A 24,680-nucleotide genomic window follows, 5' to 3' on the forward strand; every position below is an offset into this window, starting at 1 on the left:
TTCCCTAGGGGGAAAGGAGAAAGCTGGAGGGCTTCAGCTCATGTGATTTGCATCTTGCCTACCATCAAGCAGCACAGAGAAACGTATTAATGTCCTCTTGTACTTGTTTTCAAAACCAGCTCCTTCAGTGTTCTTTGGTCAAACAAAGATATTTGTGAGAGAATTTATAAGATCTAAATTCATCTGAATGGGTTTTTTGTAGGGGGGGGGGTGTCACAGGAATCTTGGATCCAAAGGTGAGAGCTGCTGACCTCTCGGTTCTGGGTGATGGAAGCTGAGCCCCCCACTTGAAAAGTTTGACCTTAAACCTTTCCAACTTCAAGACCATAGTAAGTACCAACTTCCCATGAGGACTGGTTGGATACTTCTGCACTTTTACTTGGGCTAGATTTTCACTGACAGTGGGTGGAGGGGTGGGTCCCTTTCAAAAAAGTGGTCAAGATACTAACATTGCTTTGGTCACATAACATTTTCACTGATGATGTCACCTACTCACCCACTGAAGGAATCCTTTGTATGGAGACACCTCTGCATTAGCACCTGTGCCTGAAGAGAAGCGAGAAGCCATTTACAAAGGCCGAGAGGTCACGTAGCATCCTTAGACCTCTCCGTGGCTCACAGCTTTATTTTCACTAAGGCCAATGCTGGTTTTGGGAGGACTGGCCATGTGAGGGGAACTTTAAATTTTGAATTTCTGTAATGCACATTCATTTCTTCCCCTTCCTTATTTCACTCTTTGGATGAGAGGAATTGTTTGGTCATTAGACTGGATGGCCATATTATACCTAATGAATTTTGGATGGCTATTTCTTCTCTTCCAACCCTTCTTCTCACAAATGAACAACTCCTCTCTCCCTTGCCAAACCCCCAAACATCAGCTAGCCTTCTGGACAAGAATTTTCCTTCGGACCTGATCAGCCAGGCTATGCTGAGGAACAGGAAGAAAGTGGGCGTGCCTTGCCCGAAGCTGGGCCTGGCAACCCATCACCCACCCAGAGGTGCTTCCGGGCAGTCAGCACTGGCTTTTCCTTCCACCCCTTATGAATATGTAGTTTCTCGGTTTCTGGGTTCAACTCTTGTTACCTCTGCAGTACGAAGTCAAGGGGGGAGATTTCTGCCCAGCATGCATTGAATCTGACAACACAGCCCTCTCTTACTCTGTTACTTTCCTACAATAATAGAAAATCTTTCAGGAACCTCAATCCAAAAATCAAAGCCCTCAGACCCAAACTTCAAGACCTGCAAGTGTATTTCAGTTGTAGTGCTTGCTTCTCTTGGGTTGCATTCTAAGTACTGCAAAAAGAAAAAGAAAAAAGAAATAAACAACCCAAAACTCAAAAAAAGAAGAGAGAAGATGGAGATGTTGACACTCTACTCATTATGGAAGAAACAGAACTCATACATGTGAAGGTGATTAATCATCTTTATTGGAGGAAAACAAGAAGTCATCAATCTCATTATGATAGAAATATTGATATGTATACATGATTGTCAAGGCAGAGAATCATTGGTTACAGAGACCCATGGACAATTGTGCAGAGCCGCAAACTGAGGGGGGTTAAAACTTCTTGCAGAGTTTATTACATGCAAGGAATAAATGCACAATTTCCCTTCTTTTGGACAAGCATGTTTTGTTTTGTGGTTTTGTTTTTAATGGAAAGTTTGAACCAATCACAAGCCTGGTAACAGACATGGGGGGACATTCCTGGGCGGGGCATGGTAAGCTTTTGGAAAACATGCTTGCTGTCGTGGGGGGGGGTGGGGTGGTAGTGGAAAGGGAACCAAAAGAAGGACAATTCTATTGTGTGTAGCCATAGAAACCAATTTAGAAATGAATCCAATGTATATGCTGGGCAAGAATGTACCTTCCATGTCTTCTCACCTGGTCATGGGACAAAGATAAACTTTCTCTGAAACGTGCCTGTCTCAAAATGGAAGATGTTTCTCAATGTTAATGTCTCATGTCGCCCCCAAACAACTAAGTGTTTAGGAAGGAGAATGGCAGGCTTCAGTGCTGCATGTTCTGGTTCCTTCTTTGGGCCACTTGCAGCCTGGCTGTTACTCCAATCCACAGCCCTATACCCCAAAGCACAAGGCTTCCCAGAGGGCCTAGGAATTCTAGTCTGTCCAAAGCTTTTCCTTGGAGAAACAATTTAACTAGCATTTGGGGACTTTTGAGACCTTGGTGATGTCTGATCTCTACCATAAAGCCTCAAACATTCCTGTTATTTTCATTTTCTTTCCTGTCCATAAGAAAATCAAATCACCTGTTAAGTAGAATAATATGGCAGATCTTTAGAAGATTGGATAATTGTATGACAAGTTCCCCGGAGTGGGGGGAGGGGGGGAGGAGGAAGGTTAAAAAGAGGCCTGGGGAAATGCAGAAGCGGCCTTAGTACACAGGGTAAATGCAACAGCTTGTCCCTTTGGTGTAGAAAGATATAGACACAGAGAAGCCATTTGCTTTATCCACAAAGCCAGAACTCAGCAGCCACATGCTCAGTGTTTGGCTTCCAAATGCTCAGACTTGGGGTTCGCCCAGCTCCCAGAGCCACAAGCTGAACTGCTCTTGCTGCAGGAGGGTAGGTAGTCCAAAAAGGACCAACTCCTTCTGGTTGACTCTGGGAGCTTCGGCTGCTGTGTGGAGCAGGAGGCAGGTCAGGCCCCGGCCAGCATGCAGGACAGATTTGACAGCAGGGCTGCAGACCATGATGCACTGGGGTCACTGAGGACTCATGGATGGGGAGTGGGGGCTTTTTGCTTCTTCTTTCTCTCTTCCATAAACCTGCCTGCTATACAGGGTTGAGGTTTGCAAGATAATTTATCAGTGGACACATTTTCTCGTGGTGTCAGAAAATAACACTCTGCACCTTTCAGCATCTGTTTTCCAGTTCGTTTTTTTTTTAAGATCTCAACCTTTTGAATTCTGAAACATTATGGAATACCTTTTTCAAAAATATCAAGTACACTTGTAGCCCAGATCTACAACCAGGTGGATCATATACTTCTATATACATCTTTTTTTTCCCCCCTGCCTTTTGGAAACAAACGAAACAGTGTTTGGTCTGGAATGTGGTAAGAAGGCCAACTCTGCAGTGAGGAGACAGGAGAGGGAAGTACTTGGTTAGTATGACATGCAAAGCGCTCGTGCACTGATTAGATCGCAGGGCCCGAGGTTCATTTGCCAGGAATGACTGGGCCAACCTGGGAAATCTGTTTTTTTGTTTTGTTTTTAATGAAAAATGGGAGGAGCTGCCCTTTGCTGGTCCATGCCTTCCTTTCTCATATCTCCTGCCTTAAGTCCCAGAGTAGTGGCACAGGTATGCTTTTGCTAGCGTAAAGGATCAATTCTAGCCAAAGCTTTGTTCATAAAGCCTCAAGTTTCCACAGGCTGATTAGGTTAAGCCTGATTTTCCATGAGGAAAATCCTTTTAACAGGGAATCATCTCTCTGCTTCTCTGTATCTATGGTGGCTTTGGTTCTGAAGGGAATTCCCCTCTCCCATCCACCATCCACCATCCAGCCCACGCTGGACACTAAGATGAACAAATGAACAGTATGAGGCTCATGTGAGGGAGGTAAACTGAGTCTGATGCCAAATTCCTTTCAGCAGACTGCTAATATTTTCTACTGTTCAGCCATGAGCATCTTCTTCTGTCCTATGTGTAACTGCTGAGTTTCCCAGATATGATGCTAAGAGCTAGTTGGAGACTGAGACCCTTCCTAAAGTCACATGATGCCGTGCCCTGTTCTTGAAGTGAGATTTGATGTTTACCTATTTAACTAGTAGTGGTGACTGAACCCAGGGCTTCACATTTGCTAGGCAAGTCTCATATCATTTGAGCCATGCTTCCCATCCTTTTTGCTTTCATTTATTTTTCAACGAAGTCCAGTGCTTTGGTCTGGGAGCCTCAGACTGCGATTGTCCCATCTCTGCCTCCTGGTAGCTGGACATACAGTTGAGATTATATGTACCACCATGCCTGGCCTTGAGGTGAGATTTTAGAATCAAGAACAGGAAACTATACCAGCTTTTTGGGGGGAAGAGGGAGGATAGGAGGGACATCGTTTCTCCATAGAATGTTTTTCTTTTAAAAAAGAGATTAAACAAGGTGTATTCTCCCTTTTGGATTTGCCTATGGAACTAGGGGCAGAAGAAGGTGATGAATACCAACCTGTTGCAAACATGAGCCCTGGGGTGTTATTTCTCTAATCTAGCAGCCCCCGTTCCCTTAAGGCTATTGTAGATAAAAATGAACCTTACCTAAGCATGCTCTGCTCACTCCCAGCTCCTGCTCTCTATGCCCTACCCCAGTATCAGGCTTCAGACTCCAGGAGGACCTCGTATCATCCCCTATCTGTGATGTATGTGGGAACAGGTTGACCACTTGTCTGACTTTGCTGTATTCTTATATATCTGGCCTTGGCCCTGTGTCCTTAGGGAGGTAGCCTGGGGATGCCAAGTCTTACCACACACTGTGGGGGGTGTGTGTGTGTGGTGTGGTGTGTGGTGTATGTGTGTGTGTTAGAAAGAGCCATCACCTATCACAGGCAAAAGTGGGGGAGTGACAAAGGTGACTTGCTTGACTGGACTCTCCATGTCTGGCCATCTCTAGAAGGGCCTGAGGATAGCAGCCAGAATGGCCACTGCTTATCAGACACATCTACTTGGACCCCTACAGAACTGAACCTCAGGATAATAGAAAGGCATGAGGGCTGATGGAGGACTTTTGCAAAGCTGGCACCCAGAGCCACCTGTCTGGCTCTACAGGCTCTACCTTGGCGTATGTTTGCCCTGAGTTGCACATTACACTTGTACCCTCCTAACACCCAACCACCATGTGAGTTACATGGTGTAGTTTGTAGGCACCAACAAAAGTCCCACATACTGGAGAATCCATTAGTTCCTGGCAACTTGGGGCATTCCGTGACCCTACCACCACAGGTTTTTGATTTTTGGCTTCGTCTAATGAGAGATAGCTTCATGTACCAGCTGAGCCATCTCTACTGGTGGTCAGTGTTCTTTTCACTTGATGGGTCAGTTTTCTTTACCACTCTAAATAAATGGTGTCTTCTTCAAAGCTATTTCCTTTCCCTCTCTTGTATAACATTCGTAAGAGAATAGTATTAAAACAAAAAGTGGAAAAACAACCTGTGTGTGTTAGAGGCCATTTTAAGTATAAGATTAGAAATTCATTAAAAATAAAAACTCAGAGGACGAGATTAATTTTAAAAGTGCATAGCTAAGGTCAGAGTTTTTGACCGTCATCCCTCATGAGAAATGAGGGCTGCTTAAAGTATGTCCTTAAACAAAATGGCAGCCATTTCTTCTGTAATGGCGGCTCCTAAATCATGACATTGCGGGACTGTCATTCACAGAGTAAGGGTTGCCTGTGAAGTGGAGCCTTTGGGTCTCAGGGGAGCGGGCTTCATTTCTGCTGTGGTGGGGGGGATTGCCGGAGGAGATGCTAGAAAGGTTTTCTGAGGTTCCCCCCACTAGAGTTTCCTGGAGAGAAGCTAGCCCCACAGAACTAAGCTGTCTTCCTATAGAAACAAAGACATAGGACAGAAAGAAAGTGCATTCTTAGCCTTGGAGATGGATTCTTGATCCTCTCATTCAAATTTTTAAAAATACCTTTAAATTCCCCATGGAGGAAGAAAAAAAACTCTCTTAAAGGTTAACATAAAACTACTAATGAAGAGCAAAAATACAGATCATGAACTGAAAGATACAGATCAAAAGACATAACCTCCCAAAGAAAAGAGAACCCTAATGCACAATATTTACCAATATTTAAATAATCCAGTTGAAACCTTTTTTTTTGTTTTGTTTTTCATGAAAAAAAAATACACCCTAGATGGCTGCCTATGCTGAGAAAGGTGGAAATGACGGAGTTTGGGGGAGAGGAATAAGAAGGTCCATTCTGTTTCGAGATTCTTATATACAGCACCAGCTCCCCTTGAGTCTGTACAGTTTGTGAGAAATGAACACTTCAGAATTGCAGTATAAAATATGGCCATAAAAAACCTTCTGTCTTCCAGTCCTAAGCAGGTAAGTGCACCATGCAGGGTGGGGTCTCCAACAATGGAGTGGTTCCGGCCTGGTGCTCTGGGGCTCCCCTTCCCCGGCCCTGCCCCCTGGATCCCACCTCCAGAGCGGGTCACTTGCTTCCGGTGTGCACTGTTGTCACAGTGGTGGGCCTGGGTCTCCGCTCAGCTCCAACTCCTGAGACCCCTGATGAAGAGGAAATGAAACTACACAGCGTGGAAGGTGCCAGGCCTGTGGGGGAACAGTGGAACATAGGTTAATTCATGCTCCCCTTTCCCTCCCATCACTGCTTTATGAGGGGCTAAATTACAGAAAAGAGCAAAGTGTTACCCACTTGACCACCCAGTGTTTCTTTATGGGATCATACCTCGGGTATCAGTTGTGGGGCTTAAACTCTGGGCCTGGGCGCTGTCCCTCAGCTCTTCAGGTCAAGGCTAGCGCTCTACCACTTGAGCCACAGTGCCACTTCTGGCCTTTTCTGCTTATGTGGTGCTGAGGAATTGAACTCAGGGCCTCATGTGAAGCAAGTGCTCTACCACTGAGCCACCTTCCCAGCCATACCTCAGGTCTCTTGAATGCCTAGATAATACTTTACCACCAAACCACCGTGTTCTCCATTCTTATCCACATCTAGAGAAACTTTTACAATGTGTTCAAAATGCTTTATTCTTAAATCCAATTCCCTCTTTGTGTGTGTGTGTTTGGTAATAATTATACTGGCTTTGTACTTGGGAATGACATGGCTTTTGACACCATGTTTTGCATCTTACAAAGCATGGGGAGTGATAGGAATGGCTGGTTTTCTTAGAACTGCTCCATGAAGAATGAAGGAAAACTCTCTGTTCCTGTCTGGCCTTTGGCTAGTAGGTTGTAAGAAGCATTTTGAGACACAGGGCACTTTGAAATGAGGATCTTCATCTATCTCTATGTGGACTTTGCAGCCCCTTGTCTAGAAACACGCCCCCTCCAGGCAGCCCTGAAATCTCCCTATGCAGATGTGTCAATCTGGATATGAAATATCCCCAAAGGTCCTACGGCAGTATTTAAAAGTGACAGCATCTTGGGATCTCTAACTTAATTGATGGATTAATCCACTGATGGATCCATAGTTGAACAGGTGGGGCCTAATTGGAGGAAGAGGTCATGGGGTAAGTCTTCGAAGTGTATATCTTCTCCCGGGCCTCCCTGTCCTCTTTTCCCCCTCACTTCCTTCCTGTCCCTCTCTCTTTTCCTCTCCTCTCTCCATCTGCTTTCTGGTTCCTATCAAGTGAATATCCCTGTGCCGCTGTGCCCTTCTGCCACGATCCTTTGCTTTAACACAGGCCCAGGTGACCCTGGTCTGAAATCTCTGGAAGTGTGAGTCAAACTAGATCTATCTTCTTATTCACTATTTTTTCACTCAGGTGTTTTGTTACAGTGACAGAAAGCTGACTGGTACAGCCACAGAAGGCCCCAGTGTGGGAGCAGCAGCTGTTGCTGTTCAGCTCCAGAGGACTTGGCTCCAGCCCCTGTGTCAGCTTGGATGTAGGGAAGGCCATTAAATAAGATATTACTGTGAGCTTTGCTGTCAGTGTCATGCATGGCTCTCTAAAGAAATGATGTTGGTAGTGTTCCTTTGGTCAGAGGTGAGGATGGATCTATGGGTGACATGTGAATGTGGTATTTAGGAGTATGTAACTGTGTCAGGAAATTCATAGGGATGTTTTGGGAGAATTTAAAGATTGAATAGTCCTAAATGAGATGGGATGGCTCTGATTTGTGTTTGTAGTTCCGGGGGCAGAACCCAGGGCTTATGCATGCTAGGTAACTGTTCTACCACCGAGCTATGTCCCAGTCCTTGGTTGTTTGAGACAAACTCCTGCTATGTAACCCAGGCTGGCCTTTGACTTACTGTTTATCAAGTGGCCTGAACTCATGGTCTTCCTGCTTCTGCCTCCTGAGTGTTTGGACTAGAGGTAAGCATCACCATTCCTGGCAATGTGATGTTTGTCTGACTGTCTCTCTCTCTCAATAGTACTAAGGATTGAACTCAGGGCCTTGTGTTTGCTAGGCAGGCATTCTACTGCTTGAGGCATGCCCCAGGCAACTAATGGGATTTCTCCTTAAAGAGGAAAGAAGCCTTTTTCTGAGCCAAACGGGAAGGAGCATGATGCTCAAGGTGGGGCCGAGCTAAAGGGCTATGCCGTGGTTGTGGAGATGAGGGCCAGTGGAGATGATCGATTGCTCTGAAGTAGAAAGAAGCCACTGGAATAGCCTCATAGGAGATTAAAATTAATGTGGAGAGGGGTCTGTGGAGGAGAGAAGATTGTTAATGTGCTCTCCAGGGAATTATATTCTACATAAAGATGAGAGACAATAATATTACTATTACTTTTGTTGCAAAGCCAATGCATGTCATATAAATGAACTCAAATTACCATCACTCATCAAAACAATGATAAACATTAGAAATCAGAGGGGTCAGGCTCTCAGGACCCTAACTTCCTTCCCACAATCCTTAAGAGTACTGATACAATGAGAGCAAACTGAGGAAGAGGAGACAGACTAAGGAATGACTAGGCCCTACCCTGACAGGCTGGCTATGTGGAACTTGAACCACAGATTTCTCATCTCTAAATGGAAACAATGATACTAAGTGTGTGCAAGTACTGAATAGTTACGTTTACAAAATATTGTGTTAGGATAGTTGGGAGCATGAAACAGGGTAAAGCGCTGAAAACGCTGGGCAAACAGTAGGTGCTCAGGCCAGGACCTCTCTCCTCTCCAGCCAGACCCATCTCAGAGACCCACTAAAGAATTCTGGCTTTGCTACATACGCACAATCTTTTTGACTGGCCAAGCTGAGGCTGCTGGAGACACTTGCACTTGAACTATCCAGGCTGCTGCCGAGATGTAATCTCCTCATATGTCTTACCACAGCGGTGGCATTAAATGCTTGCTGAAATTTAAGAAAGAAAACACAAGAGACAAAGGTCAGAGGCTCCTGATAGATAAAAGAAGACTCTGAATGCTTCCTCTTTCTTACCTGGTTACTCAAATCATCATAAGCTGCCATCTCCTATTCTTCTTCTCTATTTGGGGGAATGGGTAATACTGGGATTTGGACTCATGACCTTGTGCTTGCTAGGCAAGTGGTCTACTACTTGAGCTGTACCCTCTTTTTGGCGGAAGTTGCTGATACTGGAATTTGAATTCAGGACCTTGCACTTGCTAAGCAGGTGCTCTAGCACTTGAGCCACATCCCTAACCATTTGGCTTTCATTATATTTTGAATAGAACCCTACATTTTTATCCCAGCTACCCTGTATCTCAATCCTCTTAGTTACACTTCCCATGTAACTTGGATGACAAGCATGTACCAACATGCTCAGTTCATTGATTGGGATTGGGTCTCACAATCCCAAGTGATCCACCCAAGTTTGATCCTCAACTTTGGGCCAATGTGCTCAACCTTCTTTCCATTTTTCTTTCCTTTCTTTCTTTCCTTTCTTTCTTCCTTCCTTTCTTCCTTCCTTTCTCTTTCTTTCCTTTTGCTTTCCCTTTCTCTCCCCTCCCTCCCTCCCTTCCTTTTTTGTGGCAGTTGGGATTGAATTCAAGGCCTTAGACTTGTTTTTAGGCCAATACCCTACCACTTGGTCCATGCTTTTAGCCCTTGTTTAGTGTCTTTTTCAGATCAAGTCTCATGCTTTTGCCCAGGTAGCCTGAATTACTATTTCTGCCTCCTGACTAGCATGGATGACAAGGGATTCCATCATATCCAGTTTGTTTTTGAGAAAGAGCTTTGCTGATTTTTGCCAAGGCTGGCCTTGAACACGGAACCTCCCGTCACTGCCTCCCAAGTAGCTGGGAGTGTTGTATGTATCACATTGCTTGGCCACACACTTCTTAAAACATACTCATAATACTTTGGGAAGCAAATTTATATTTCTCTTGTTAAAAAAGTATGTGTTATTTAAATTTCTTGACTCTGTGAGTGGGGGGGGGGTAACTGAGGCTTGAACTTCCACCCTCATACTCTCAGTTGGCTTTTCCCGCTTAAGGCTGGCCACTCTACCATTTGAGCCACACTCTAGTTTCAGCTTTTTGTGGTTAATTGGTGATGAGTATCTTACAGATTTGTCTGCCCAAGCTGGCTTCCAGCTACAATCCTCAGATCTCAGCCTCCTGGGTACCTAGGATTACAGGTGTGAGCAATGGATGACCAACAAGATACTCTTGAGGCTTAAAAACAGTTTGCTCCTGATGTCATAAATTTATATAGAGAAACATAAAACAATTTATTCTGAATTTTAAGAGATGTAGCTTTTTAAAATGAAAGGCAAAAAAAATAGTAAAGTGAAAGGTATATATAATAGGTTACCTTCAAACGTAATGTTTAAAAATACTATTTATTTTCCTATAACTGAAATGGATTCTTTTGTGCTAAGCAGTGGCATTTCCTCTGAACAACATAGGTCCGTGAAGTTAACTGTGTTTCTGTACAGTCTCTCAGTGGCTGTTGACTCTCATGACAAGACAGCTAAAGCTTAATGATCCAGGCTGATTAGAACATAGAGTTTGGGTAATCAATAGATGATCATGAGATTTCTGCTTTAAACCCAACAAGTTCTGCCAGTAAATACGGATGAGTTTGTTTTATTTTCCCCTTTGCGACTCTTCTTTTTAAAAGGTGATTGTTCCAAATTCCAACAGAATAAAGGGAAACAAAGGGGATTAAGTTGTCAAAGAAACAGCAGGTGAGTAAGCCTGGCACCCTTGCTGTCTTTGAGCTGCAGAGAGGAATGGTTAAGATATCCTCTCGTGTGACAGTGGCATCCAGAAACCCAACATGCTCCCATGGTGCCATGAGCTTCCGGAGGGTGACAAAGGTCACTGGGAAATTCAGCAAACTCGGGACTTACTCTCCATTTGCTTTTTGCAAAGTTCTTCCGGATCTGGGCACTGACGGACTCATGGATATTCTTGTTGAGGGCTGTGTCACCGGCGATCCTGAAATACAACGAGATTCTTCATAAGGGTTTCCCGGGGCTTCCCCAGCAGCCACCCAGGAAGCCTCATCACACCCTTGAGTGGGTGGATACCTGGGGCCCCCAGGCTGCTGAGTTGCCCAGGTGACCTGCCTCCAAACCCACGCATGGCACCTTGTCACTCCAAAGCCCCAATCCACTTTCTGTACTCTTCTTGCTCCCTTCACAGGCCTTGCCCACAGTCTCTCGCTCTACTTCACTACCCACCTCTCAGGTGAGGTTCCTCTGTTGATGCCCAGTTCCCGCCACACTGAGATCCACAGCGCCAGGACAACCTGCAATCATTGTCCTTCTGCCTCCTCCATCTCAGTTTCAAGACCTGCAGGGTGTCACCTCTGAGCCTTCTCATTTGTCCCATGTCTGTTCTGACCACCATGTTCTTCTCCAGACCCTGCCTTCCAGCCTCCGACTTCCAGCTTCTGGCTTCCCTATAGCCAGGGCTTATGTCTTCCCTTCCCTGCACTGTCTGCTCCATGGATCTTTTTTTTTTTTTGTATTCTGAGACTTTCAGGTTCTTTCCAGTTCCATCCAACATTCTGTTCAGGCCATGAGACCTGTACTCCTCCCTTTCTCCCAGAAGAGCCTCAGCTCAAACCTGCAATTCCTAGACATTATCAGAACTTTGAGGACCACTTTATAGTCAACGGATTTTCCTGTAGGCAGCATTTACTGTAGTTCTGGCTTGCTCTTGAACTTTCCTCCATTAACAGGGAGCTATTCAGGTGTGCTCTTACTTCCTCTGCTGAGGGCTCTCCTCATTCTATTCTGAGCTGCTCTCCTTTCATTGTTTTGGGTTTGTCCCTGGCCTTTCTCTTCTGGATTACAAACTCTAGTCTTAGGAATTCCCTAAAGGTCCCTCGCAGCCCACTCTTCTCTTCTGCCAAGCTCTTCTAGATGACAACATTTTAACTTCTTTTATATCCAATTACTTGGCCTTTCTCCTAGGTCAAGGGAAACCATGTTCTACTCTCGGTCCTTCCTGGGCTTTGACCCTCCCATCTTCCTTTTCTGGTTAAGTACTAAAGGAGTTGATTCTTGGTTTATATCTAGTGTCTCAGACAGAATTTACTAAGGCTGGGTATGGTGACACACCTAGCTACCGAGAGAGAGGTAGCAGAATGCTGGTGGCTCACACCTGTAATCCTAGCTACCCAGAAGGCTGAGATCTGAGGACTGCAGCTTGAAACCAGACTTGGCAGAATAGTCTATGCAACTCTTTCTCCAATTAACCAGCAATGAACCTGGATTGGAGATATGGTTCAAGTGATAGAGTACCTGCTATAAGCAAGCAAGATGAGTAAGGCCCTGAATTTCAATCCCCGGTACTTCTAAATAATTAAATAAAAATAAGTGAATAAGTAAATAAAAGAGATAGGGAGAGCCAGGGGCTGGTGGCTCACGCTTGTAATCCTAGCTACTCAGGAGGCTGAGATCTGAGGATCACAGTTCAAAGCCAGCCTGGGCAGGAAAGCCCATGAGACTCTTATCCCCAATTAACCACCAGAAAACTAGAAGTAGCACTGTGGCTCAAGTGGTAGAGCACCTGCCTTGAGCTGAAGAGCTGAAGGACAGCACCCAGGCCCAGAGTTCAAGCCCCATGACCAACAAAAAAACAAAAAGAGAGAGATAAGGAGAAATAAACTAAGAAAGGAAGAAAAGAAGGAAAGAATGATAGAAAATAATTTATTGAGTTTTAGAAAAGTTACACTGCAGGCACCAGAATTCTGGCTCACTTTCCTGGCTAGAAGACACTTGGGGTGAAAGGAAACTTTCTACCTCCAAGCCCAGAATTCCCTGGACATAAAACACACTGGACACTGAAGACTTTAAATTCCATCTACCTTGAAATATGACACAGCAGATGCATAACCTCATAAGACAAGAACTCATCCCACTCAGACTTTCCTTCATTTGAGAATCACAGACATGGTCATCTAGACAGAGAGTCTGTGCTAGGCAGGCCTGCACAGAGCATCCAGCCTAATATTCCCAGCTAAAAGCAACTGCCCTTAAATATCTTTTGTCTTTTCCCAGCTGAGTTGAAAACACACAGCTAGGAAGATGCTCAGAGAGCAACTGAAATGAACCACATTTCCAGCCACTGCCAATTCCAGCCCTTCCCCAGACATGCACCAGTGAAGCAGCAAGAGCACATCTGAATGGGAAAATTGGAAACAAGAAGAATGAGCAGATTTGGGAAACAGCAGACACTGTTACCAAGCCTATTTCTCCCAGAGATCCCAATGGGAGTGCTTTCTTCTCTTCTGCTAGTTCTGAAAGCAATGTCTTCAGGAAAAGAGGTCAGCTCCAACATGTCATTGGGCAGCTTAACACCGGGTCCACAGTGGTAGAAGTTGGAACTCCTCAGTCTGAGTACTACTGCAAGGCTAGCAATGGGTTCCAAAGCAAACAGGCCGGGGATGGAAGCCAGGGAGACTCAAAAAACTTTGGTTCTACCTGCCTGTCAATAGTGTGGCCTTTAACACCTCAAGCCCAGGGCCTGCTGCCCTTGCTCTGATTTTCACACCTTCTCTGTGGGCTATCATGGACCCAGATGTGAGGAAAATGCAAACTCAAATATTGCAGAGATGTTGGTGCTCACTTTGCACAGTCCTGCTGAAGTTTGGTTGCAGTCAAGCTAGTAGCAGGTGGCCCAGTGACTCTACAAAGTCATCTTCAAGGTGGCTGAAAGATACAGCCACCTTGGGTCACAACAGCACAGCATGTCCCTCTTTAAAGGGACACCATGATGGAAATGTGGCTACTGTTTATAATAAGCTGAGAAGTTCCCAGTAACGACCTTGACCACCCTGATGCTTGCTGACACCAACTTCAACATTATTCATCAGCAAACTCAAGGCATTGTGTCTTGAAGGTATCCTGGAGGCCACCCTAATTAACTAGAAAGTGACCAATGCTTCTGATATAGACTTTCCTTGCAATAGATCTGTAAACCTCTGCGTAAACACGTGTCATCTGTGTCTCCCTTGCTCTCTGGTTATATCTCCTACATTAACAACATGGGATCACATCTTTTTTACCCTGTCTTACTAACAGACAATCAAAGTCTTCTCTCTCTGCCTGTGGTGTCTTTACACTTCAAACATGGTCCCTTCTACAGCCACAGTTATGATTTTTGCTAGCCACTTGTTTAATAGTTTGGTGATACCTGCTGTGTGTTCCAGACAGTGTTTCACCATGCTCTTGGACCTGACCAAAAAGAGCTAACATGGCTGGAGCCCCACTGAGCAAGGGGGTCCTTGGACAACATTCATCTTTTTGTGCCAGCTTGCCCAGGATGCGGCATCCAGCTATTTGGCCAAATGCTAGTGTGGATGTTGCAGTAAAAGTATTTTTTAGATGAAATTATCATGTTGACCAGTAGACTTTGAGAAAAGCAGAAGGGCTTTAAGTGGAGTGGGGGTTGGGGGAGAGAGAAGAAGGGACTCTTCTGCTTCCACACTGGCTTCAGGCTCCACCCATCTTCCACAGATCTTCAGCATGTTGGTCTGCCCTAAAGATTTTGGATTCACCTGACTTCCATAATTACATAGCCAATGACTTCATTCCTTAACACAAATGAATCTCTCTTATGCTCATCATGTCAGTTTGCTCCTCAATGAAACTGGAGACTGTTTCAGAACAAACGGATCGGCAAGGACCTCGCAAAGTGCTACCCCTGTTATAGAGATGGGTTCTCATTCTGCTGCCAGCTTTCCCAGACTCTTTGGCAATCAGTGAGCATCGAGCTGGCTTCTGGCTGAGCACCACTGAAAGGAAGGCCAAAATCTCAAGGAAGAACAGCTTGAGAACACCTGGTAAAAAAAAAAAACGAACAAACCCTGACTGCCTCCTCCACCAGAAAGTGCTTTGACAAGAACCCTCCACGGCATGGCACAGCCCGTTTTGGAGCTAAGGAAGCATCTGCACTTGCAGATGCCCCTCTTAGCCTGGGTGCCTCGGGTCAAGTGGGAAGAGCAGGTACAGAATGACACAGGATCCTCTGCAGAATAGATGGGCCACGGCCACAGCTTCCGGGATGGCTTTGCTTTTAGCTACTTGTGTAGTCTTGCCTTGGTTACCTTATCTTCCTCTTTCCTTATCTCTGACATGAACATAAAACCTGCTTCACTGGGTGATGATAAAGAGAACGTTTTCAAGCCCTCAGCACAGTGCTTGAAACATAATAGAGACTCAATGAATGCCTGGTGGTATAAATTAAAATGCTGAGCAACTGGGCCATGACACAACCTCTAAGCAGGTCCCCTGGGGAAGGCTAGCAGCATGGAGACACAGGCGGAATGCTAGGGAAGGTGGTGGCGAAATAGAAGACTGGTTTCCCACTTCCTCCTGAATTCAAGGTGCTACTCAGTTCTTTCTATTGTTTTGCAGCAGTGGGGATCAAACTCAGGCATGTGAGGCAAGTGTTCTACACCTCCAATTCCCTATTTTCATTATATGGGGTGCTATGTGAATGAGCCCCCGAAACCCATGCGTTAAATGCTGAGTATGTTTGTCAAGTAGCAGAGCACTTGTCTGACAAATATGAGGCCCTGAATTTAAACCCTGTTACTACAAGAGAAAATGGTCAGTTCCCAGCTTAGCTTTATTGAGAGGCCATGGGACCCTTTAAGAGGTGGGAACCAATGGGGAACATTGGATCACTGGTCCTTTAAGGGCATTGTAGGATAGCAGCCTCTCTCTCTCACTTCCTGACCACCACAAAGTACTATGTGCTATCTGTCATGATGCTCTTCCCCAACTGAGGCCCAAAGCATCAGGGCCAACCCATCACAGATGAAGACCTCTACACCTATTAGCCCCCAAACCACCATCCTTTTTTTTTTTTCCTTAAAGTTGATTGCCTCCAGTATTTCATTACAGTAATGAAAAGCTAATTAACACACTGGAGATCTTATTACTCTCAGCATTTGATTGTTAAATGGATGCCCACAGGGCTTTCACGAAAAGGCCTATAGTTAACTCAGCATTTCCTTCTGCGCGCATCACCTTCGGTATTTCTCATGTAATCTCTGTAAATTTGGAATCGTATTCTCACTTCACAAGGAGAAAACTGGGGCTTAAAAATGTCAAGTATAAACGCAAGGTCATAGCTAGCTGACCGGAAAGCTGCTTCTAACTTGACAAGTGGCACAAACTAGGAGGCCCTAAGCACACTGTCGCTGAAAGTGTAGAGAGCCATCCGTACCAATTAGTCCCCCTGGAGCTGAACAAACGCGAATGGAAAAGCATTTGGAAAGGAAAAGTATGTATCACTTCAATCTGTTTAACTACTAAGTAATAAACTCTAAAAGAATAAAGCGCTAACCTTAATTCCTTATCGGGCAATTATTTTTTTAATAAAAATGATCCTCAGAAACTTCTGATTCCTTTCTTTTCCCTTCATTTCTTTTTTTCTTTTCTTCTTTCTGCCTCTGTCTCTGTTTGTCCCTCCTCTTCTCCCTCCACTTTTTCTTCCCCTCCCCCTTCCTCCTCCTCCTCCTCCTTTTCCTCCTCTCTCCTTTCTTCTGCTGGCCTGGAACTCAGGATCCTCTTTACCTTCTCCCCTTGAGCACTGGGATTATAAGCAGGTGCCACCAAGCTCAGCTCATTTGAAATTTTCTTCACACTGAAAAGCTACTAGTGTCTTTTGCACATAACCTCTTATGAGTTCACTCCAAAAATTGTGGTCTAAGAGCATAGAATGGTTCTGTCCTTGGTTTGGGGAGAGGAACAATGGTCCTGAGCAGGCTGAGATGAAATGACTACCTGCATACTTGATAAAAGAGAACAGCCAATGGGACATTCACGCCGAGAGCACTCAATGGCAAGGTCCTCGTGGTGAGTGGTTTAGTCTTACCAGGGATGCCGAGCTGCCTGCTCACAGGTGTATCTTTTATTTGGGTCTTTTTCCATCAGATTCCGAATGAAGTCTTTTGCTGTTGAAAAAGGAAGTGCAAGGACAAAGAATCACTTTGTGGCTTGAGCTGTGATCACTAGCCACCACTGTATCTTTGAGAGGAGCATGTGCACTGTTAAAAATCATAGACCACTTTCTATAGACCTTACTGCATAGCTCAGACACAAAAGACCCCAGGCATTCGGATGCTGAGTCAAAGCAGAGCCATGGCTGGAACTCTTAAGGGTGACCCATGACTAAAGAAACAGCAAAGCCAGGCTCACACCCCTGCATGAGCCAGCTGCTGCTACCGCTGCCTTCAGTTTAGAGAAGACAGGAAATGCTCTTCATAATCAGATGTTCAAACTTCTTCAGAGAAACATATGGGGGATGTTCCCTACACAGACATTGCGGACGTTACTGAATCCACCAATGGGGCTGTGAGATTACCAGGCACAGAGGATCCCAGTCCAATTGGACTACTATACTACAGTGAACAGGAACCCACCCCTGGAGAGGGCTGGCAGCTGGGGTCATAGAATCCAAAGCTGACACTGTGTGTCACCGTGGAAACCTGTTACATTGCAGGGCATGGCAGCTCACTGTCCACTGGACTGGGCATGGGGGGCAGGGAAGGCTGTGCCCTCTGAGCTTAGAAGTACAATATCCCCACCCCCTCCCCAGGGATGGGGGTTCCTGAAAGGTTTCTAGACATATATTTGGAGCCTAGGGTTTGACAGTTTGGAGCTTAACTTTCCAGTTAGGAGGAAATAACCTAAACAATAGAGTGCTCTCTCTGAACAACCCATCAGAGTCTTCAAAGTACTATCTCATTTATCATTTCAACTCTCCCTTCTACTGCTCTTCCTGGGGGGTAGGGTGTCGTTTTCTCCCTGTAAGGAAACTGAGGACCACCGAGATTGTACCACCACCTTACTTGGGCCTTGGTTTTGTTCTTTATGTCTCAGGAAGGATAGTGAACCTCTTTGGAAGGAGAATTAGGGTTCAAATCTCAGCTCTGGTATGTACTACCGGTGTGATTCTGGTCAAGTTAGTCCATCTTCCAGGGCCTCAGTTTCCCTCTCTGTCAAACGAGGACACTAGTTTTCCCCATGAGATGGGCAGTTTTGAGGACTGAGTTAGCCACGGTCGGGACTCTTCTGCTCGGCACACAGCTGGCACTGGGTAAGTGTTAGCTAATCTTATTTCACTCCTGGGGTGCTCAAACCAAGGTATGGCCGGAGACTAGATAGGCAAGTCACCATCTCTTGTCTAGGCTCAGGTGAGATGTCCCACGCCTGCCTTCCAGGTTAAGCCCAAATATGTAGCTCATGAAACTTCCCAAAGAGCTGTCATGGACCAATTGTCTGTGTCTCTCATAATTCCCATGTTGGGATCCTAAGTCCTAAGATGAGGATGTGCAAGGTGAAGACATCAAGAAGACAGCTGTCCATGAACAGGAAGTGGCCCTCACCAGACACCGGCTGTGCTGATGCCTTGGTATTGGACTTGAGACCTCCAGAATGGTGAGAAATAAACATGTGTTTAAACCACTCTGTCTGTGGGACTTTGTTAAAGCTTCTCCAGTGGATGATACAGGGACCTAGGGGTTGTTCTGAACTTTCGCCAGCCCCTGTCTGTCTCGGGTCCCTGGACCTGCAGCATTGGTTTCTAGGTATCATAAATATCATAGAGGCCACCATGGGAGTGGTGTGTGGAAGACTCACCAGAGTCAGAGATGTCATCCCAATAGGGGGAGTCAAACTCATATTCTGCTTTGAGGATCTGTTCAAAGAGCTTGGAGTCGTTTTCATCATAAAAAGGAGGGTAGCCACAGAGCCTGGAAGAAAGGATGGTAACAGATCTGAGTGCTGGCAGAGGCAGTGGAGTGGGTCTGCCCTTAGCCTGGAAGGGTCACTGTGGATGAAATTAGGAAAATCTGAAGTGTGTGCACCACAAACATCATCACAGTAGAGGAAGCCCCACATTCTGTACGCAAAGGAGCCAAAGAAGCAAGCTGCAGCAAAGAGGGTGGGCTCGGAGAGAACAGATATATTTAAATCCATCTTAACTTTTTTTCTTGAAATACCAGGGACTGCCTTTAGGATTAACTCATGAGCACTTCTACCACTGGAGCCAAGCTCCAGATCTTCATTTTTAGTTTGTTTTCAGATAGGGTCTCCTGCTTTTGGCAAGGCCAGTCCTGGATTCCAATCCTTCTACCTTTACCTCCTGAGTAGCTAGAATTATCTGGCTGTATCCCCACTGTCTGGCTTCCACCTTAATTCCTTAGGTAAAGTTAACTACAGTCCTATGGCCAGATAGCCTTTTGTGCTTGAATGTTATTAATCTTGTCTATAATACCGTCTCAAACAGATAGGTTGATGGGAAGAACTAAATATATGTTTAGCAGTACATTTCAGGACCCTTCTAGATTGGTTTAACTTAAGAAATTATCACAGGAAGAAAAGGAAAATTTACAACCCTGAGTTCCAGGTTTCTATGAGTCACTGTGGCGTGCACATTATCAGTTCTTTTGCTTAGCAAATACCCATCAATCAATCAATCACCAGTCTGACAATCATGGCTTGCCATTCCAGTTCTGTTCCCAGTCCTGCCACTGATACAATTTGGGGAACTAAAATTTCCTCACGGGAAAATACAGATGGCTCAACTAGATAATTCTTAATATTCTTTTGGGCTTTAAGCCACCATGGCTCTGTGACTCTTACCCAGTTGTTTGTCTAAACACTTCAAAAAAGACCAGAACCATGTCGGAGGCTCGTGTGAGGCAGAGGCCATCCTTGGCTGAGACTGCATGGAGGGACATTGAGGCTGGGGCCCCAGAGTTAGGGGGCCTTAGGAAACAACAGTGCATGGCTATGGAAGTCAGGTGTAAAGTGGAAGGAATATTTGTTCCAGAAAAGCCATGGACCTTGCCACATAGCTCAGCATGGTTGCAAAGACAGCTTCAGCCTTGGGATTTGTTTAATGAGAAGTTAGCAGGCATTGGGTAGGCTGCAGGCCTTTCAGGGCTGAGAAACGTGAGAAAGGAGAAAACAGCCTTGGTGGCTCCATTCTTCAGCACCCCTCTCTGACAGGCCTGCTGCGGAGGGACGAAAGGGTGATGATAGGTTTTAAGGCTGTGATACTTTTCTGCAGGCTGATAAAATTCAAAATCATCTATTCCTCCCTCCCCAAGGCTGTCTTTCTGCCTGGAAAATTTCAGCTTTAAAGATTTGCTGCCTTTGGTAAAAATGAAACCAAAAGCCAGCAATTCCGGAACCACAGTACGAACTTCACTGCCCCAGGAAACCCTGGGGCGGGAAGATGGAAGGGAACATTTTTCCCATAATGGGAGTTTGGGCTAAATGAAATGTGGGCATTGGGAAAAGCAGACTGAGAAAAATATTAGCTTGCCTTGGAAAAAAAGAGAGAAGTGCCTAAAAGTTAGATATATAAGGTTTTTTGTTGATTAACAACTGAGTATGTTTTACTTTATGGTTTGGCTTTCTCTTTAAGGAAAAACAAATCTTTTTTAAAAATTCCAAGAAAGAGTTATTATTCTTTGGGTGCCAATTTTCTTAATGTATATTCCAATTTCTTTTCATCTTAAGTTTCTCCTCCCCCACCTTTTTTTCCTTTTTTGTACAGACTACCACGTTGATGAGGGTATACTGAGGTATAATGACAGAAGAAATGAATCTACCTCAGGACTGGGATGGGCTACTGGAACTAGAAAAAACTTAGGGTTCACAGGGGTGGGGGAAAATGATGGAAGGGGTGACATGATCAAGATGCATTCTATCCATAAACAGGTACATTGAAATGAAACCCCTTAATACAACTACTTAAGAATAATACAAATATAAATATAAAAAAGGATATGAAGCTGGGTGCACATGGCTTATGCCTGTAATCCTAGCTACTCATGAGGCTGAGATCTGAGAATCAAGGTTCAAAACCAGTCTGGGCAGGAGAGTCCATGAGAATCTTATCTCCAATTAACCACTAAAGAAAGCCAGAAGTGGAGCTGTGGCTAGATGGTAGAGTGACAGCCTTGAGCACATAGGCTGAGGAATAGCATCTAGGCCCTGGGTTCAAGTTGTAGGACAAGCATATAAGAGAAAAAAAAAGAGATGAAGAAAAAATAAAAAGAGGACTTAGACTTGTGAAAAACCAGAATGGCAAATGTAGTTTGTAAAGGCTTCTTCCCATCTAGAAACTGGATGGTAAGGTCTCTGACCAGGTGATTTCATGGACAGCTTTGTGTGGAGCTTCCAATAAGATGGGTGTGTCCATCCACATGTGCTGGTGGTGGATGGTTGTAATGTTGTGGTCACTGGATGCCTCAAAGCACTTCTAATCCCTGTGTTCTTTAGTAGCATTCCTGTGACACTACTGATTTTATATCCCAACCTTTAAATGACCTCTAAATTATATGTCGTTGTGGGTACACAAAGAGGATAAAGCCATTCCCAATTTCTCCAGCCCCAAAACATTATGGCTCACGAAGACATTGAGTTTCCCCATGCATAATGGTGGCACATGAGGCTGAGTTAGGAAGCTCTGGAGTTTGAGGCTAGCCTGGGATCCGTAGTGTGACCCGATTTCAAAAATGAATAATTAATTAACCAAAAGAAAGAAAGTAGAGAAAAGGAAAGAAAAGAGGGAAAGGATGGGAAAAGAAGAAAAGGAAAGGAAACTTTCATTGCAGCCTTGGAACCATCATCCAGGAAGTCCAGAGGGCCTAGGCGAGCCTTTCCTTAACCCCCTGAAGAGCAGCTAGGATGTTACAAGGAAGAGCTGACCTCTGTCAGGTGGACCCAGGCCTTCTCTGCATGCTCCTACACCAGTCAAAGCTCCTACACTGATCATGAGCTCTGAGGGCCGGCCATGTCTTGCACTGGTCTTCTGATCCTCAATACCTAGGCCCTGTCTGTAGCTCACACTGGACAAATGCTTGGGTTAAATGCACACCCTCTAGAAGAAGGGGCCTGCCTCATTAGCTCCTGGGTTCCCTGGCAGGGCTCTGAAGCAGACAGTATTACAGATCTAAGACATAAGAAAGTGGGCCCCTGCCCCAGACCACAGTGACCTTCAATTGTTACCTCTCCTATCTCCCCATTCTGCATGCTCCCCTTATAGGAGGGGGTGGAGACAGCTCCATCCCACGTCATTCAGTCATTCCAGAAGGACTCAATGTGCAGGCCTGGCTCTGAGGATAAATGCAGCGTTGGGTTGGGGTTACCCACAATGCCACTCCTGGCCATGGACCCACTCCACAAGGGAGGAGGTTTTCCATGGAGAAAGTTTTTCACACAACTCAATGTGAAAATGGACGATGGTCAACCCTGCCTAATCCAGCAGTGAGAAGTTTTTCTTGGAAACTGAAATGCAAGAATAGCATAAAAGCTCCAGTGGAAAAGCCCTGTGGGTACACCATGGTCGTTACCCTACAGGAAGTCATGTTCTTCTGCTGTTTGCGTGTGGCCAAGCATTGTATCCATGCAAAACCGGGGAGGTCCAAAGGCTGAGCAGAAGCCACCCTTCTGTTCCCTCGTGCCCCTTAATCTCCATAGCTCACCTTGGCCACCTGTGTTCCTCTCCCCTAATTATGTCAGAGGTGACAGAGAAAAGACATGAAGAAGCTGGTATCAGAAATGGTGGTGGGAAAAGAGCCAGCCACCTCTGACAGCAGGTAGGGAGTTCTTTCACTGAAAGTTGCCTTAATTTTATTGTACTTTATGTGTTTGCAATCCGAACACTTCACATGAGATCTTTCTTTTTACTGTGTGGTGCTAGGGGTTTTAACTCAGGGCTTTTTGTTTTCTAGGCAGGCACTTTACTATTCAAGGCATGTCTCTGGCTCCAGAGCTATCCTCTCAATATTTACGTGCATGATATAGTACTGTGGAGTTTGATAGCTTGGATAGGAAGTGTCCCTAGCAAAAGCTTATGTGTTGAAGGCTTACTCTCCAGCTGGTGGCGCTATTGACCCCTCATTGTGTCACCAAGATGCTAACTTCAATGGGTCAATGGATTCATTGATTAAATTCAGAGCTGAGTGCCCTCCCTGCCCCCAAAGTGGAGGATGTGGGTCACCAGAGGGGAGTTTTGAAGGGAATGTCTTATTCCTGGCTCTTTCTGCTTCCTGTCATGAGGTCGGCACTTTGTTCCACCATACCTTCCATCATGATGCTCTGCCTCACTACATAACCCAGAAACAACGGAGCCAAGCAGGGATAGACTGAAACCTCTGATACCATATGCCCAAAATAAATCCTTCCTCCTTCTAAGTTGCTTTCTTGGGTGTTTTGTCACAGTAATGGAAAGTGACTGACACATTGACCACAAGAACCAGGGTGTACAGTAGATCTTTACTGCTTATTCACCTTGCTTAACCTAAATTCTCTGCCTTTGTTTAGTAACATCCTTTCTCCTCCTCTAGCTCTTACAAGTAACTCTTAGGCTCTCAGGCTGTCTTTTACAAACCTCACAGAAGGAGAATCACTCAGTATTTGCTTTCCTGTTTTTGGCTCATTTCACTTCACTCACGTCTGCCCGAGTTCAATCATGCTGTAGCATGTAACAAGTTTCTTCTTGAGGTATAGTCATAGCAGGCATTATCTGTAACCACGTTTTGTTTATCTATACATGTTACTGATGGATATTTAGGTTGCTTTGGCTATTATGAACAGTACTGCTATGAGAATGGGTACTATAGCTCTTCTAGGTTAGTTAATTCTTTTGTGATTGCATTGGTAGTTCTATTTTTTTCCTGTGCCAGTTATTGGGGCTTGAACTCAGATCAGCATCCCCGAGCTTTTGTGTTGAACCACAGGTTCAACTTCCAGCTTTTTGGCTGGAAGTTGGAGATAAATGAGTCTCATGGATTTTTCTGACCAGGCTAGCTTTGTACCATAATCCTCAGACCTCAGCTTCCTGAGTAGCTAGCTAGGATTGCAGGTGTAAACCACTGGCACCCGGTGGTAATTCTATTTTTAATTTTTTGGAGAGGAATCTCCATAGTGTTTTCCATAGTGGCTACAGAACTGCATTATCACCAGGACCCACTGGACTTTGTTTCCTTGATTTCGCCAAAGATGCAAATGGCTCATATGACTGATATCACTAATTATCAAGGAAATGCAAATCAAAATCATAGTGTAATGCCATCTCTCACTTAAGTTGGGATGCCCATAGTAAAGCATACAATCAAAAAGCATTTCCAAGCTGGGTACCGGTGGCTCATGCTTGTAATCCTAGCTACTCAGGAGGCTGAGATCTGAGGATTGTGGTTCAAAGCCAGCTGGGGCAGGAAAGTCTGTGAGAAATCTTATCTCCAATGAGCCACCAGAAAACTGGAAATGACGCTGTGGCTCAAAGTGGCAGAGTGCTAGCCTTGAGCAAAAGAGCTCAGTGACAGCACCCAGGCCCTGAGTTTAAGCACTATGACTGACCCCTCTCCTCCCCCACTCAAAAAAAAAGCACTTCCTTTTGGATCTTCTAGCACTGCAAGGTCTTCAGCTTTAAGTAGCTAACACACACATTTTACTTTGCTTGCTATGATTTGAATGTCTAAAACTCACTGAAATTGAACTGGTGTTGGTATTAAGAGGTGGGATCTTTGAGAGGATGCAGCTGTGAGGCTCTGCCCTCTGGTTTGACTGCTCCTGCAATCTTGTAAGTGAGCATGAGTGCC

General features: G+C 45.1%; 1 protein-coding gene across 1 annotated transcript in view; it reads right to left on the reverse strand.

Moving 5' to 3' along the window:
* Nucleotides 1-1,403: 1,403 nt before the first annotated feature.
* Nucleotides 1,404-24,680, reverse strand: part of Camk1d (calcium/calmodulin-dependent protein kinase ID) — a 191,864-nt gene continuing 168,587 nt past the window's right edge. Inside the window, exons 8-12 of the mRNA XM_013014610.1 lie at nt 18,703-18,815; nt 16,937-17,015; nt 10,951-11,038; nt 8,870-8,987; nt 1,404-6,280 (exon numbers count right to left, since the gene is read on the reverse strand). Coding sequence (XP_012870064.1) covers nt 6,162-6,280; nt 8,870-8,987; nt 10,951-11,038; nt 16,937-17,015; nt 18,703-18,815 — 517 coding nt within the window. The 3' untranslated portion in view covers nt 1,404-6,161. The remainder of the gene's footprint in view (nt 6,281-8,869; nt 8,988-10,950; nt 11,039-16,936; nt 17,016-18,702; nt 18,816-24,680) is intronic.

This window comes from Dipodomys ordii, unplaced genomic scaffold, assembly GCF_000151885.1.
Source record: "Dipodomys ordii isolate 6190 unplaced genomic scaffold, Dord_2.0 Scaffold24, whole genome shotgun sequence".
Classification (NCBI taxonomy): Eukaryota; Metazoa; Chordata; class Mammalia; order Rodentia; family Heteromyidae; genus Dipodomys; species Dipodomys ordii.